This window comes from Lolium rigidum, chromosome 6 (assembly GCF_022539505.1).
Source record: "Lolium rigidum isolate FL_2022 chromosome 6, APGP_CSIRO_Lrig_0.1, whole genome shotgun sequence".
In the NCBI taxonomy this organism is placed as follows: Eukaryota; Viridiplantae; Streptophyta; class Magnoliopsida; order Poales; family Poaceae; genus Lolium; species Lolium rigidum.
The window spans coordinates 13849421-13861386 of record NC_061513.1 but is presented as its reverse complement, the minus strand read 5'-3'; the positions used below and the strand labels follow the sequence as shown (position 1 = coordinate 13861386).

The 11966-nt window shown below is 50.1% G+C and overlaps 1 protein-coding gene across 1 annotated transcript; it reads right to left on the bottom strand.

Annotated features, from left to right (window-relative positions):
- Positions 1–7623: 7623 nt before the first annotated feature.
- On the bottom strand, positions 7624–10601 carry LOC124666927 (protein FIZZY-RELATED 3-like). Its single transcript, XM_047204257.1, has 9 exons — positions 10170–10601; positions 9954–10076; positions 9758–9862; positions 9194–9373; positions 8813–9070; positions 8622–8723; positions 8113–8175; positions 7889–7957; positions 7624–7809 (listed from the first exon to the last, which is right to left on the bottom strand). The coding sequence occupies exons 1-9, from the start codon at positions 10584–10586 to the stop codon at positions 7756–7758; spliced, it is 1371 nt and encodes a 456-aa protein (XP_047060213.1). The 5' UTR covers positions 10587–10601; the 3' UTR covers positions 7624–7755.
- Between the last annotated feature and the right edge of the window lie 1365 nt (positions 10602–11966).

Below are 11966 nucleotides of genomic sequence, written 5' to 3'. Positions count from 1 at the left end.
GATTTTACCAAGTGTGGGCCCATGTATGCGGAAATCGTCAACGCCGGGTACATGCAAGGTTAGACAAACCTTACATCACACTTGTACACATATGTTAGGGACAAATGCAAGTTTTTAAGCGATTCCGACGCTCCGGTGATCTCGTATCTTGGGAAACCCTTGGCCGGGGACCTTGCAGATCTACCCCTATAGCTTTTTTCGTGCGAGGGTTCACCAATGGATTTTTTTAATTTCTTTGCTTTGTGTAGGACATATGCACATGGAAAACATAGGTTTGGAATGAAATAGGCCCCGGATGAGCCGTAGAAGGAGTTTCCACCGATTCGGACGCTCCGGTGGTTTGTATCTAGGGAAACCCTAGGGGCGGGGACCCCGCAAATCTACCCCTAGGGTTAGGGTTAGGGTTAGAGTTAGGGTTAGCAATGGACTTTTTTTCTTTGTTTTAGGACATATGTACATCGATAGCAGATGTTGGCCCTACTGGATCCCGTCGACCCGTCTACGAAGAGCGTCACCGTGTTAGTGGTGGTGTTGTGTTGGAGACGAAAACATGGGTATATATAGGGAGGCGAGGGGCTGAAATGGCGGGAAAAGTTGGCAGGAGCGTCGGCGGGAGAAAACGGCGGGAAAAATTGGCGGGAGAGAATGGGCGGGAGAGCTGGGCGGGAAAAAGGAAAAAAACATGTATGCTATGCCGACGGTGCCCCTCGGCATAGGCCAGACAGCTGAAGTTATTCCGGCGGGAGGGCGGGGGTATTGGGCGGGAGAAATTGGCGTCAGCTACGCCGAGGGTGGCCCTCGGCATAGGCCTCACGCCGTCAAGGTTCCGTCGAGGCAGGGCCGCGGGGCGACGCGCCGGGGGCGCACCCTCAACCTATGCCGAGGGTCTCATATACGCCGAGGGCCACCCTCGGCATAGCAGGTCATGTGCCGAGGGGGGCTGTACGCCGAGGGGCGATTCGCGCGGCTGGGCTGGCGGGGCAGTACGCCGACGGCCCCGATATTTGGCCCTCGGCGTACGCCACGGCCGTCGGCGCAACGCGCCATTCCTGTAGTGGCCGGATTTCTGGGCATGGCACTATGAGAAGAATGGGCTGTTCTCGGTAAGGTCTGCATACCGGATGATGGTGTCCACGCGTGAGCGTCGGGTGGCGTGGGTAGACGAGATCGCAGCTCACTCTGATCAGCAAGGGAAGGATAATAGTTGGACGAAGCTATGGCACATTCCAGTTCCTTCTAAGCTGAAGATTTTCTTATGGCGTTTGGCTAAACATTCCCTGCCAACCTCGGACACTCTGCATCGGAGACATATTTCTCCGTCAAGTGCATGTGGACTCTGTGGCGCGGAAGACTCCTGGCGCCATTCTCTGCTAGATTGTACGATGTCAAGATGTGTATGGGCATTGGCGGATGAGGAGACTACGGAACATATGAGCCAAGTCCAGGAGCCAGAAGCTCGGAGATGGCTTTTCACGATGTTTGACACAGTACCTCACGTGCAACTAGTTCGGCTTTGTGTTACGGCCCGGGCGATATGGCATGCCAGGCGTAAGGCAATTCATGAGGGTATTTTCCAGAGCCCTTTGAGCACTCATCATTTTATTGAGAGTTTTCTGGCTGATTTGGAGCAATCAGGGAAATTGGTGAAAGCAGCTGTGGGGGGGGTGAAGAAGGCGGCAGCGTCGAAACCTAAACCAGCGGCTTGGATTCCCCCTCCGGATGGAGTGGTGAAAGTGAATGTGGATGCAGCAGTGGCGCGCAACAAGGACCATGGGGTTGCTGCAGCAGTGGCACGATCGGCGGCAGGACAATATCTGGGGTCGTCGGCAGTGCTTATAACAGGCATCTCGGACCCGGAGGTGTTGGAGGCGATAGCGGTTCGAGAGGGTCAGAACCTAGCGCTTGACATTGCAGCTCGGAAGATCAAGGTGGCTTCTGATTGTCTGTCAGTGGTTAAGGCATGGAGGGAGAAGAATTTGGGGCGGTACAGCCACATCTTACATGAAATATCATCTTCCTCGGTAGCTTTTTCTGATTTTTCTTTAGTTCATGAGAATAGAGTTTCAAATAATGAACCACATGTATTAGCCCGGTCTGTGTTGGGCTCTCCTGTAGGGAGGTACATGTGGCTTGGTGTGCCGCCAGAGGGCGTTCTGTATCCTAATTTTCCTGAATAAATAAAGGAAGGGAGGGTTGCTCAAAAAAAAAAAATTCAAAACTGAGAAATTTACAAAAACCACAACAACAAAAAACATCACAATTGCGTTTGGTGAAAAAAACCACCTGTATTGGGTAATATTTTTTAGGAAACACTAAACCCGCTGATAAGCCGTGCTAATGAGGTTCTGATCGGTAAGGCTCATGATAAGGCTCATGTGGCGCTGCTAGAACCCCAGGGTGACAGACCATGAAGGGTGCTAAACTCTAGGGTTTTGTTACATGTTGTCCCTACCTTTCCCCCACTCTTGCTCTCTTCTCTTCTCAACCGACGAGAGGGTCGCCAGCGGTCTCCTGAGCTCCGTGCGCCATCATCTAAGAGCAACTCTAGGAGACACCTGAAACTGAAAACCTCAAATATGTTGATAGAGGGCACCCCAAATGTTGTTACAGGCTCAAAAAACGTCACAGGCCACACACCGCAAAAGTAGTTCCTAAAACACCATATTTACTATTTTGGCTTTTTTTAAAAAATCCTCTTCAACCCTACACGGAGGACGCGTCGGCGCCTCGCGCCACGTCAAAAACACGGCGATGTTCACATTTTTATGGAGGCGTAATGGTGGTCGTCGCCAGAGGCCAGACGCCATATGAATGCACACGCGGCGGCCTAACTTCCCCGCGTGGCATCAATGACTCTTACTGCTTTAAAAAACCCCGTCGACACCGTCGTCTCCGCCCAAATCCTCCCAACCCTAGCCACCGCCGCCAGTCAAATCCATCGGTGGAGACATGAAACACAACTACAAGGCCGGCGGAAGCGGCTCTGGCGGCAAGCGCTCGTGGCAGATCAACCTCAGCGAGGCGGAAGTGCTCTATCGACACCATATCCAGGAGCTGATGGAGTACCGTCTGTCGCACAACTGACAGATGTCACCCACCGGCTACGCAGTGCCGCCCCTCCTCCGGGATGGACTGGAGCTGCGCTCACTCATCGAGGAGAGGCGCACACAGATGACGCTGACCGAGCGCCACCGGCCGGAGTGCTCGTTGACCAGCCCGGAGTGGCGCCACGTCTTCCAGGTGGAGAGCGATGTTGAGGACGCTAGGTCCGCCGGCCCTGACACCGGGCGGTTCAACCACACTGGCCGCGGGACCTGGTGGTACGGCCGCGATGTCGACAGGACACTTGCAGCATACGGCTACCGCCCACGGATCTACGGTGTCGACCCACCTCGTTGGCCCGTCTACTTCCCACAGGCACATGGCCTGGCGCCATCACCTACGCATGCACCGAGACGGCTGGCGTCGGGAAGCTCGCGCTCCTGTTCGTCGGGATCTGGTGGCCGGCAGCACTCCGCATCGTACGCGAGGCCATCCAGCGACGTCGTCATCCGCAACAGACCGATGCATCTCCTCCACACCGGCCAGAAGGATGGCACCGGTGAAGAGGGAGGTGAAGATGGAGGTGAAGAAGGAAGCATCGGGCTCGCTTCCACGTGGGCACCTCCACCTACGCCGCCCCAAGGAGGAAGCCGTGCACCCTCCACCGTCGGAGAAAAAATGGTGGGAAATGGAGCTCGAGGCGTAGGCGGCCTGCCACGGCCCGACGACCCTGAGGACACGTCGGGGCAGCAGTGCAGCACCTCCTCGTCGGCCGCTCCATCGACGAGGACTATCGGCATGTGACCTAGAGTGCGCGGGAGGCGGAGCTGTGGTCCGCCAAGGACTACGGCAATTTCGTCGACCTTGCTGCCGCCGCTCCTTCTCCAACACCGGCGCCAAAAGAGGAGGATGAGGACTAAGAGTTCTCCGGGGACAACGATCACAGCGGCGACGACACAGATAGCGGCGACTACAGCACCTCCAATCGCTAGTTTTTTATTTGAATTCAGGACATTGTTGTACAAACTCGCTAGAAATCGAATGAAATCCGCCGTACTTTATGTTTCCGATTTTTTTTTTGGGATCCGTGTTTGGAGTGCGCTGGTGTGGAGAAATCTTCTCCATATAGAGGTAAGCATGCCGGTGGCCCTGAAAGGATACTGCCGGTGCGTACCACTGCCGGAGATGCTGTTAGTCTTGGTTTCGGTTAGCACTTTTCCGGTTTGATTTTGTTTCGGCTAGCACTTCGGGCAACGCAGGCCTATAATAGCGCACAGGCGACCACCTGTAAATCTCCAAATACGCAGCTCGGCTCGGCAGACCTCTTTGTGCTCTCCGGCAACACGCGGCCGCCGCAGTCGCCCGTCCTAGTTGATCTCCGCCTCTGCTCGGCCTTAAGGTCTGCTGCAGTAGCCATGGATCATACGCAAGCCCTCCCAGACGATGCGCTGGCCGACATCCTCGCCCGTCTCTCACCACGCGACCTCGCCGCCTCCCGCCGCGTGCGCAAAGCGTGGCTCGCCGTCGTCGACGCCCGCCGGCTACTGCTCCCGCACGTCCTCCAGCTCTCGGTGCGCGGCCTCTTCATCAACTTCTTCGGCTACAACGGCGGCCCGCGTTTGTTCGCTCGCCCCTCGGCCCAGCCCGCCGTCGACGGCGATCTCAGTTTCTTGCCACGTTACCACAGGGGGTATATCAGGATCGTGGATCACTGCAGAGGCCTCTTGCTCCTTGAACTCATAAGCAAGCTCTGCGTGGTCAACCCCGCCACGAGACGGTGGGAAGATTTCCCTTGGGAGGGTGTATATTCATCATACTATGACAAGCCACATCTTGTGTTTGACCCCCTCGCCTCGCCGCACTACGAGGTGTTCTTGATTCCACAAGTGCCTTACAGAGTAGCCTTGCCCTTGAGACCACCGCCGCCTAAAAAGCTACCCAAGAAAGTTCCTAAGAAAGGAGACTGGAAATCAACAACGCCCAAAAGGCGTGACAAGCGCGGAGAATTCTCGGGACCATGTGGTTTGATCAACTTGTTCTCGTTGCCAACCGATGAGCCGACAGGTGAAGATATAGAAGAAGATGACTTCGAATATGAATTCGTAGAATCGTCGTCATCAGAACCAAACAAACAAAAGAGTGATGTTTCAACCTGTTCAGAATCACAGCCAACTGAGAGAAAAGACCAAGAAGAGGACCCGCATAATTTGGAATGGCCACCATCCTTGTGGACATTAAATGTATTCTCATCTAGCACAAAACAATGGCACATGAGGTCGTTTCTCCGTCAAGGTGAGGTTACAGGGACAATGACTATTGTGCAACCAGATTCACCGGAGGAGCACGTATATACGGGTTGGAGAAGGTGGGGGACACCGAGGTGGCGTCACAGTGAGTATTGGCAAGGATCACTCTACGTGCACTGCAATGAGGCGTTTGTTGTGAGGTATATATTCATCTTTGCAAAATCACTTTTTTTTTCTTTCCAATTGTTGCAATATTAGTTTCATGTCAGTAATGTATGTACAAGCATTGCATCACTAAAACAGTGGCATTGATGAGATTCTGTCCTGGATGAATGGAAACTTGTACAGGTTGTCTTTGTCTGATTGCAAATACCAAGTAATAAGAGCGCCAATAGGTACTGAGAAAACCAACCAGTTTCTTGGAAAATCTGAAAATGGGGTGTACCTTGCAATGTTGGAGTGTAGATGCCAGCTTCGAGTTTGGAGCCTTACTGAATCAAGTGGACATATAGATTGGGTGTTGAAGCACGATGTTGATCTTCAGCCATTGGCAATGGCAAATTTCTACGGTCTCCAGGATTTTGATAAAACGTGGACCATAGCCGATGATTGTGTTCATTCTTATTATTATGATTATTATAATTTTAATTATGATGATGATGATGTTGAAGATAATGAGGAAGAGGAAGATGTAAATTTAGAAGAAGAGCTGGAGGAAGAAGCACATGAAGAGGACGATAAAGAAGGAGAAGGAGTACAAAAAGAAAACAATGAAATGATCACGAGCGAGGATCGCGAATGGAACTCCGATGATGACAATGTTCTGAATATTGAAGATTTACGTACTCACGACAGCACCATCACCTTCCATGGGTTTCACCCCTACAAAGAAGTTGTTTTCCTGGAATTAGCATCATTGGTAGGAGTGGCTTATCACTTGAAAAGCTCGAAAGTTCAATATCTCGGTAAAATGCGCCCAAAAGATTGCTACGACTCACCTGCGGATGGAATAGATGAATTATTTCCGTACACTCCTTGCATGATTGGGGAGCTTCTTAAGCATGCTTGGGAGGATCCTCGCAGATATTAGAGTATTATTGCGAGAGTTCAAGCAAACAACACCCTCAATTTTGGGTCCTCGTTTCTATTTGGCATTGTGTATTCAAAGATGGTCCTGGTTTGTTTTCTGCCATGCGTTACTCCTTACTGCTTGTTCTTAGTTTCAACTTCAGTGGCAGCAAGTGCTGCATGCATATATGTTCTGCTTGTCCACTTACATTCCTCTTGTTATTTCTAAAAAATAAAAATCCTCTTGGTTCCTCCCAACTTTTATCACATGTCGAGGCTGTTGACATGCATAAACAGGGAAGTGCTTTTGAATTCGAGTCAAATCTCGCTTTGTTGTGGTACATGTGGACAACTTCGCAGTTGCTTCTCTGCTTTCTAGTTGTGAGACTATTTGACTAATCATGTTCAGCCGTGGGTTCATTTGGGTCTGTCGATGGTTCAGTTGGATGGATGGCAGTTAGTCATGGATGGATGGTCCGCACGGAAAACTAGCACTGATCTTGCACACACTCTCGATTGCCACTGCTAGTATCTTCGCCATGTATTGCTGCAAATTTGATCGACATCAGGTGAGATAATCAGATATTCGACACTTTTACAGCTGGGACCTATTCGCAACTTGCATGCAATGTACAATTGGAAGCATAGCTCGTGACATTATAGGTCCATAGTGGTACTGGTACTGGAGTCTTCAGTTACATAGTGGTACTGCAAGTCTTCAGGTACAAGAGCAACATCAACAGCTGGTAATTTCAGTTATTGGGTGGTCAAGATGAAGCCAGTACAATCCAACGGCTCACACTGACCATATGGAGATGGATTTTTTTACATTTTGATTGTTTTTAAAGCAGGAGAGGTTATAATTGGAAATTGCGAATCCAACTCATATCGTTGCTTCGTTTGGTCATTCCAATGGCTTGAATCTTCCCTCAAAAAAAAAGGGGGGGGGGGGGGGGGGGAGGATATGACTCATCTTGAGCTCTGAACACAATTATCCGAACCTCGTTTAATACTTTAATTTAACAGTCCACATATGCCCACCTAATGTTGACAGATACATCCACGGCCAGAGTTATACAGATTTCTTTCTACTAAAAAGAATGGCTCAAGTTAAACGGCCAGAGGATATGACTCATCTTGAGCTCTGAACAAAATTATCCGAACCTCGTTTAATACTTTAATTTAACAGTCCACATATGCCCACCTAATGTTGTACAGTATATGTCAAACAGATACATCTGCGGCCAGAGTTATACAGATTTCTTTCTACTACAAAGAATGGCTCAAGTTAAAGGGCAATTGTATGGTATAAATTAGGTACTCAGCAACTGCACAGGCAAACCAAACTATGTTTTCGCACAGACACATCTATCTCCTCCTCCTTCGGTCCTCCGATGATTCATCGGATGTGGCTTCTCGAAAATGAAAAGAGCCCGGCATCGCGAGCAGGAGCCTGGAATCAGAGTGGCGGTACAAGTTAGAAGGTGTGTCTGCAGCACGCGCCACCATGCGAAGGATCTTAAGAGGCATACCTGTGTCTTCATTGAAGGGAAGATGTTCCAGAACCTGAGGGTTTCGTCACCTGCTCCTGTTACTATTGTCTGCGTAATTGGAAAACAGGCATGTGTTACATCTCATGTCGCCAACAACATATTCTTTCTGAATACTCATGTGGTTACTAAGTGTCCCTGTAATGCATCACATGATCTCCACGCGAATGGAAAGCTAGCATTTGATTATGAACTGGGTTTATTACCTGCCCATCAGGTGACGTTGCAAGGTAAAGCACACGCAGCGTGTGTCCAGTTAGAGTAGCCACCTGGTATTCCAAAATATTCAATGGTCAGTAATAGAAGCACATGGATGACCTTTCCCTACTGCACCAATATATAAACTTTCCAGAGGGAACATTTAAGTAGTACTCCATCTAATAACATCATATGTATGTTAAAGGTTCGAAGGATTTCAGTGATTAAACCATTCCTATACCAAATCTTAAACATTAAAAAAAAGCCATTTTAAAAATGTACACAGCAAAGCTTAACTTTGACATAGATGGGTACTTTCAAACCATATTTCAGTGACTAAACCATATTCCAATACCATATCTTAAACATTATAAAAAAGGCATTTATGTACACAGCAAAGCTTAACTTTGACATAGATGGGTACTTCCAAACCATTATTTCAGTGTCTAAACATTCCAATACCATATCTTAAACATCAAAACAAAACCATTTTAAAAATGTACACAACAAAGCTTACCTTTGACATCGATGGGTACTTCCAAACCATTATTTGGTTCTGGGAATACCCATGGGTGCTCACAAGCTCATTCACATTCTTACACCAGGCAAGATTGCAAACCTGCAACACAAAGCGGTAATCAGCACAAGCGCACATATTCACTGCAAAACAAACCGCGAGAAGTCTTGTTCAGAACTATAAGAACTTGCCTGGCTGCCTGTGTCGATAGAGTTGAGCATGTTTCCGTTCGCCGTGTTCCAGAACCTGATACATCTATCAGCCGTGCCACCTCCTGAGGCCACGAGGCTGTGCTGGTGCGGTGACCAGGCTATTGCTTTAACCGCAGCAGTATGTTTTGTCAGTCTCAACACCGGCTGTTGCGACCGCTGGTTCCATACTAGAAGCTGGTTGTCGTTTCCACCAGACGCAAGCTCACGGTCGTCATGCGACCATTTCAGCCCACAGACCTGGAAAGGTTTATCAATTCATGTTCAGAATGAGTTCTGAAGTCTACATACATACTACACGGGATGCATGCGCATAGGATTGAGTTAACAGTATTGAGGAATATAATGCTTTTGAAGCCTCACCTCTGATCTGTGGCCAGAAAATTTGCTGATGTAGTCACTGGGGACACGGATGTCGTGCTGCAGTATGTTCTTGTCCCTGCCACCGGACGACAAGATGGTAGAGTTCCATGCTAGTACCCCAGCCCGTGTTTGGTGGCCTCCCATGTTCCTTATTCGTTTACAGCGAGAGCTATCCCAGATCTGTAAGAGTGTACTTGAGAGTGTTATATTCTTTGATTATACCTACTTGAGAGTGTTTACTGATACTTTAAGCTAAATCAAGTTGGAAATGGTTTAAATGTGCAGACAAAATTACTGCATTTGGATCCTTACTGATCCTAGGTGTGATAGAGTGAAACAAACAGCTGTGTGCTGTGATGCAGTAATAATAAACTTTGCAATTTGATTGGTTGTGAAACTTTCCCAATGTGCATCACATTGGTGTGAAGTTGTGAAGCAAACAACCGGCATGTGTGCATCAGTATCAGTTCATATTTGGACTAGCATCTAAGAAGGGTGTACATATTCTGAACCGACGATTGCAGGGCATGTAAGTGCAGAATGATGAGGAGAGATGGAGTGAACCTGGACATCTCCAAGGCTGGTGCCAATGGCAAGGTAGGAGCCCTCGCGCGTCCAGTGCACGGCGCAGACGCTGTCCCTGGGCCCCAGATCGCATAGCTTGGTCACCTGAATGTCGCCAACCAATCAAAGATTCGCCATTAGCATCACAAGTTGTGCGCAAGAAGAAGAAAGAAACAACAATGTCGATCGAGCTTACCTTGCTGCTAGAGGCCGACCAGAGGTAGACGCAGGTGCCGAGGCCTACGGCGAGCATGTTCTGCGACGACCAGTCGACGAGGTTGAGGTAGAAGTCGTCCTGCAGAGACGGCGCGTCCAGCACCTGCACATGGGAGAAATTGAGCAACCCGCGCGCGCGCGAGGTGTTTGCGGAATTGCGCAGGCGGGCGAGGGAGAAGAGGCGGGGGCAGGGCACCTTGTGTGGCGTCTTGGGGACCTTCCTGGGCGCCTTCTTGGGGGTGGAGGCCCCGGATCCGACGCCGCCGCAGTCGTTCTTGTGGGCGTTGGCGAAGGGGGAGGAGGGCGCGGAGTGGTCGGTCTTGTAGCGGAAGAGGTTGGTGTTGGGGGAGTCGGCGCTGGGGGAGGAGTCCGGGAAGAGCTCGGCGCGGAGGAGGCGGGTGTAGGGGGTGTCGGGCGCGGCGGGGGAGTTCTTGGAGTTGGGGGAGGGGCGGTCGAGGAGCGCGAAGTTGTGGAGGCGGGAGGAGGAGCGGCAGGGGATGAACCTGTCGCTGTAGGTGACCTTGGACGGCGACGGCGTCTTGGGGAGGTCCAGCAGCCGCGACGCGGAGCGGGAGGAGACCGGCGACGCGTCGAGGCGGAGGGATCCCGCCATCGCCGCCGGCACGTTGAGCCGCGGCGCCGCCGGCTTGGTGGACGCGGATGTGTCCGTGGCCATGGTGAATCTCTGCTCTAGAGTCTAGACTTTGCCCGCCGCCGGCCACTACCCGCTCGCGTGGCGCCGCCGGTCGATCTGGCTGCGTCTTGGGCGGCGTGGTGGCGAGATGGGGAAGGGGGAGGCTGCTGCAACGGTCACTTGGATTTGGAGCGGCGTGAGGTGAGGTCTATTTTTCTTTATACATAATATCCTTTTTTTTTCTAGGGTGGCGACAGGTAGAGTAGCCGTTGTGGCTGGGAATGACATGTGGGATCATCGTCGGCAACACGCCGTCGATAGAGCCAAATTGAACGGCTGGTCTTCTTCCTTCCAATCTCATGATCTTCACACCATCTAATCGATCGATTCCAAGTCAGAGTGTTGCCATTGCAACTGAATTTGGAAGCCATTATGTGGCGCAGTGCCCGCATGCCCCTCTAGCGCAATTTTGGCGCGAAAACCTGCCCGCGCCTCGCCGAGATCGTTACCTCTTCTCTTGGCGACAATGTCTTCCTCCTTCTCCTCCGTTGTGGCTGTCTACTTTGCTCTCTATAGATACCGCTGCCACGTGAGTCGGTGACATTGTCCTGCCTCGATCATGCAAAGATCGCATATTCCTCTTCCTCCATCCTTAGCCGCCGTCCACCCATTTTTCCCTTGTTTCTCCCCCCTTCCCCTTTTCTGCGCAATTTTAAAAAAAATGAACCCCTTCGCGCCACCAGACTCATTCGCGCCACCGAACTATTTCGCGCCACCGAACTCCTCCGGGCCAACAAACGGACATTAATTATTATGCATCTAATTGGGCTAAAGTTTCTATAAATAACACAATATCATTGTCAAATTCAATGTGGGCTTCGTATTACCGAACGGAAACTAAAAGTGCCAACCGTGTGGGCTTCGCGTCGTGGCCCCTTGTTGCAATAAGCCCACAAGTTTGTACTCTTTGCTTGGAAATTATCTCTACTCCGTACTCCTCCTCATTTACTTATCGTCAATTTGTTCATCTCACTTCCCTCTAGATGGAGGTCGTCGAGCGCTGACATGATTCTCTTCGCCTTATTTTTCTTCCTCTCCTCTTCCCACACGGTTCGATGATGACGTGCAAACTTATCTTTATAAGACTTAGTATATCGACTTACCGAATATTTTTTTTTTATATATGAAGATAAAATTATCCACGACATTTAGATCTGCCTTCGTAGTGCTATTCATATGACCTCAATTGTATGCAAATTAATATTTTATTTCTAAAGGGAGACAAAAAAAGACTTCCTTTCACTAATTAAAAGAGATTCATAACATGGCAGACTATGGGATCTCAAGCTTCGCCTTGTA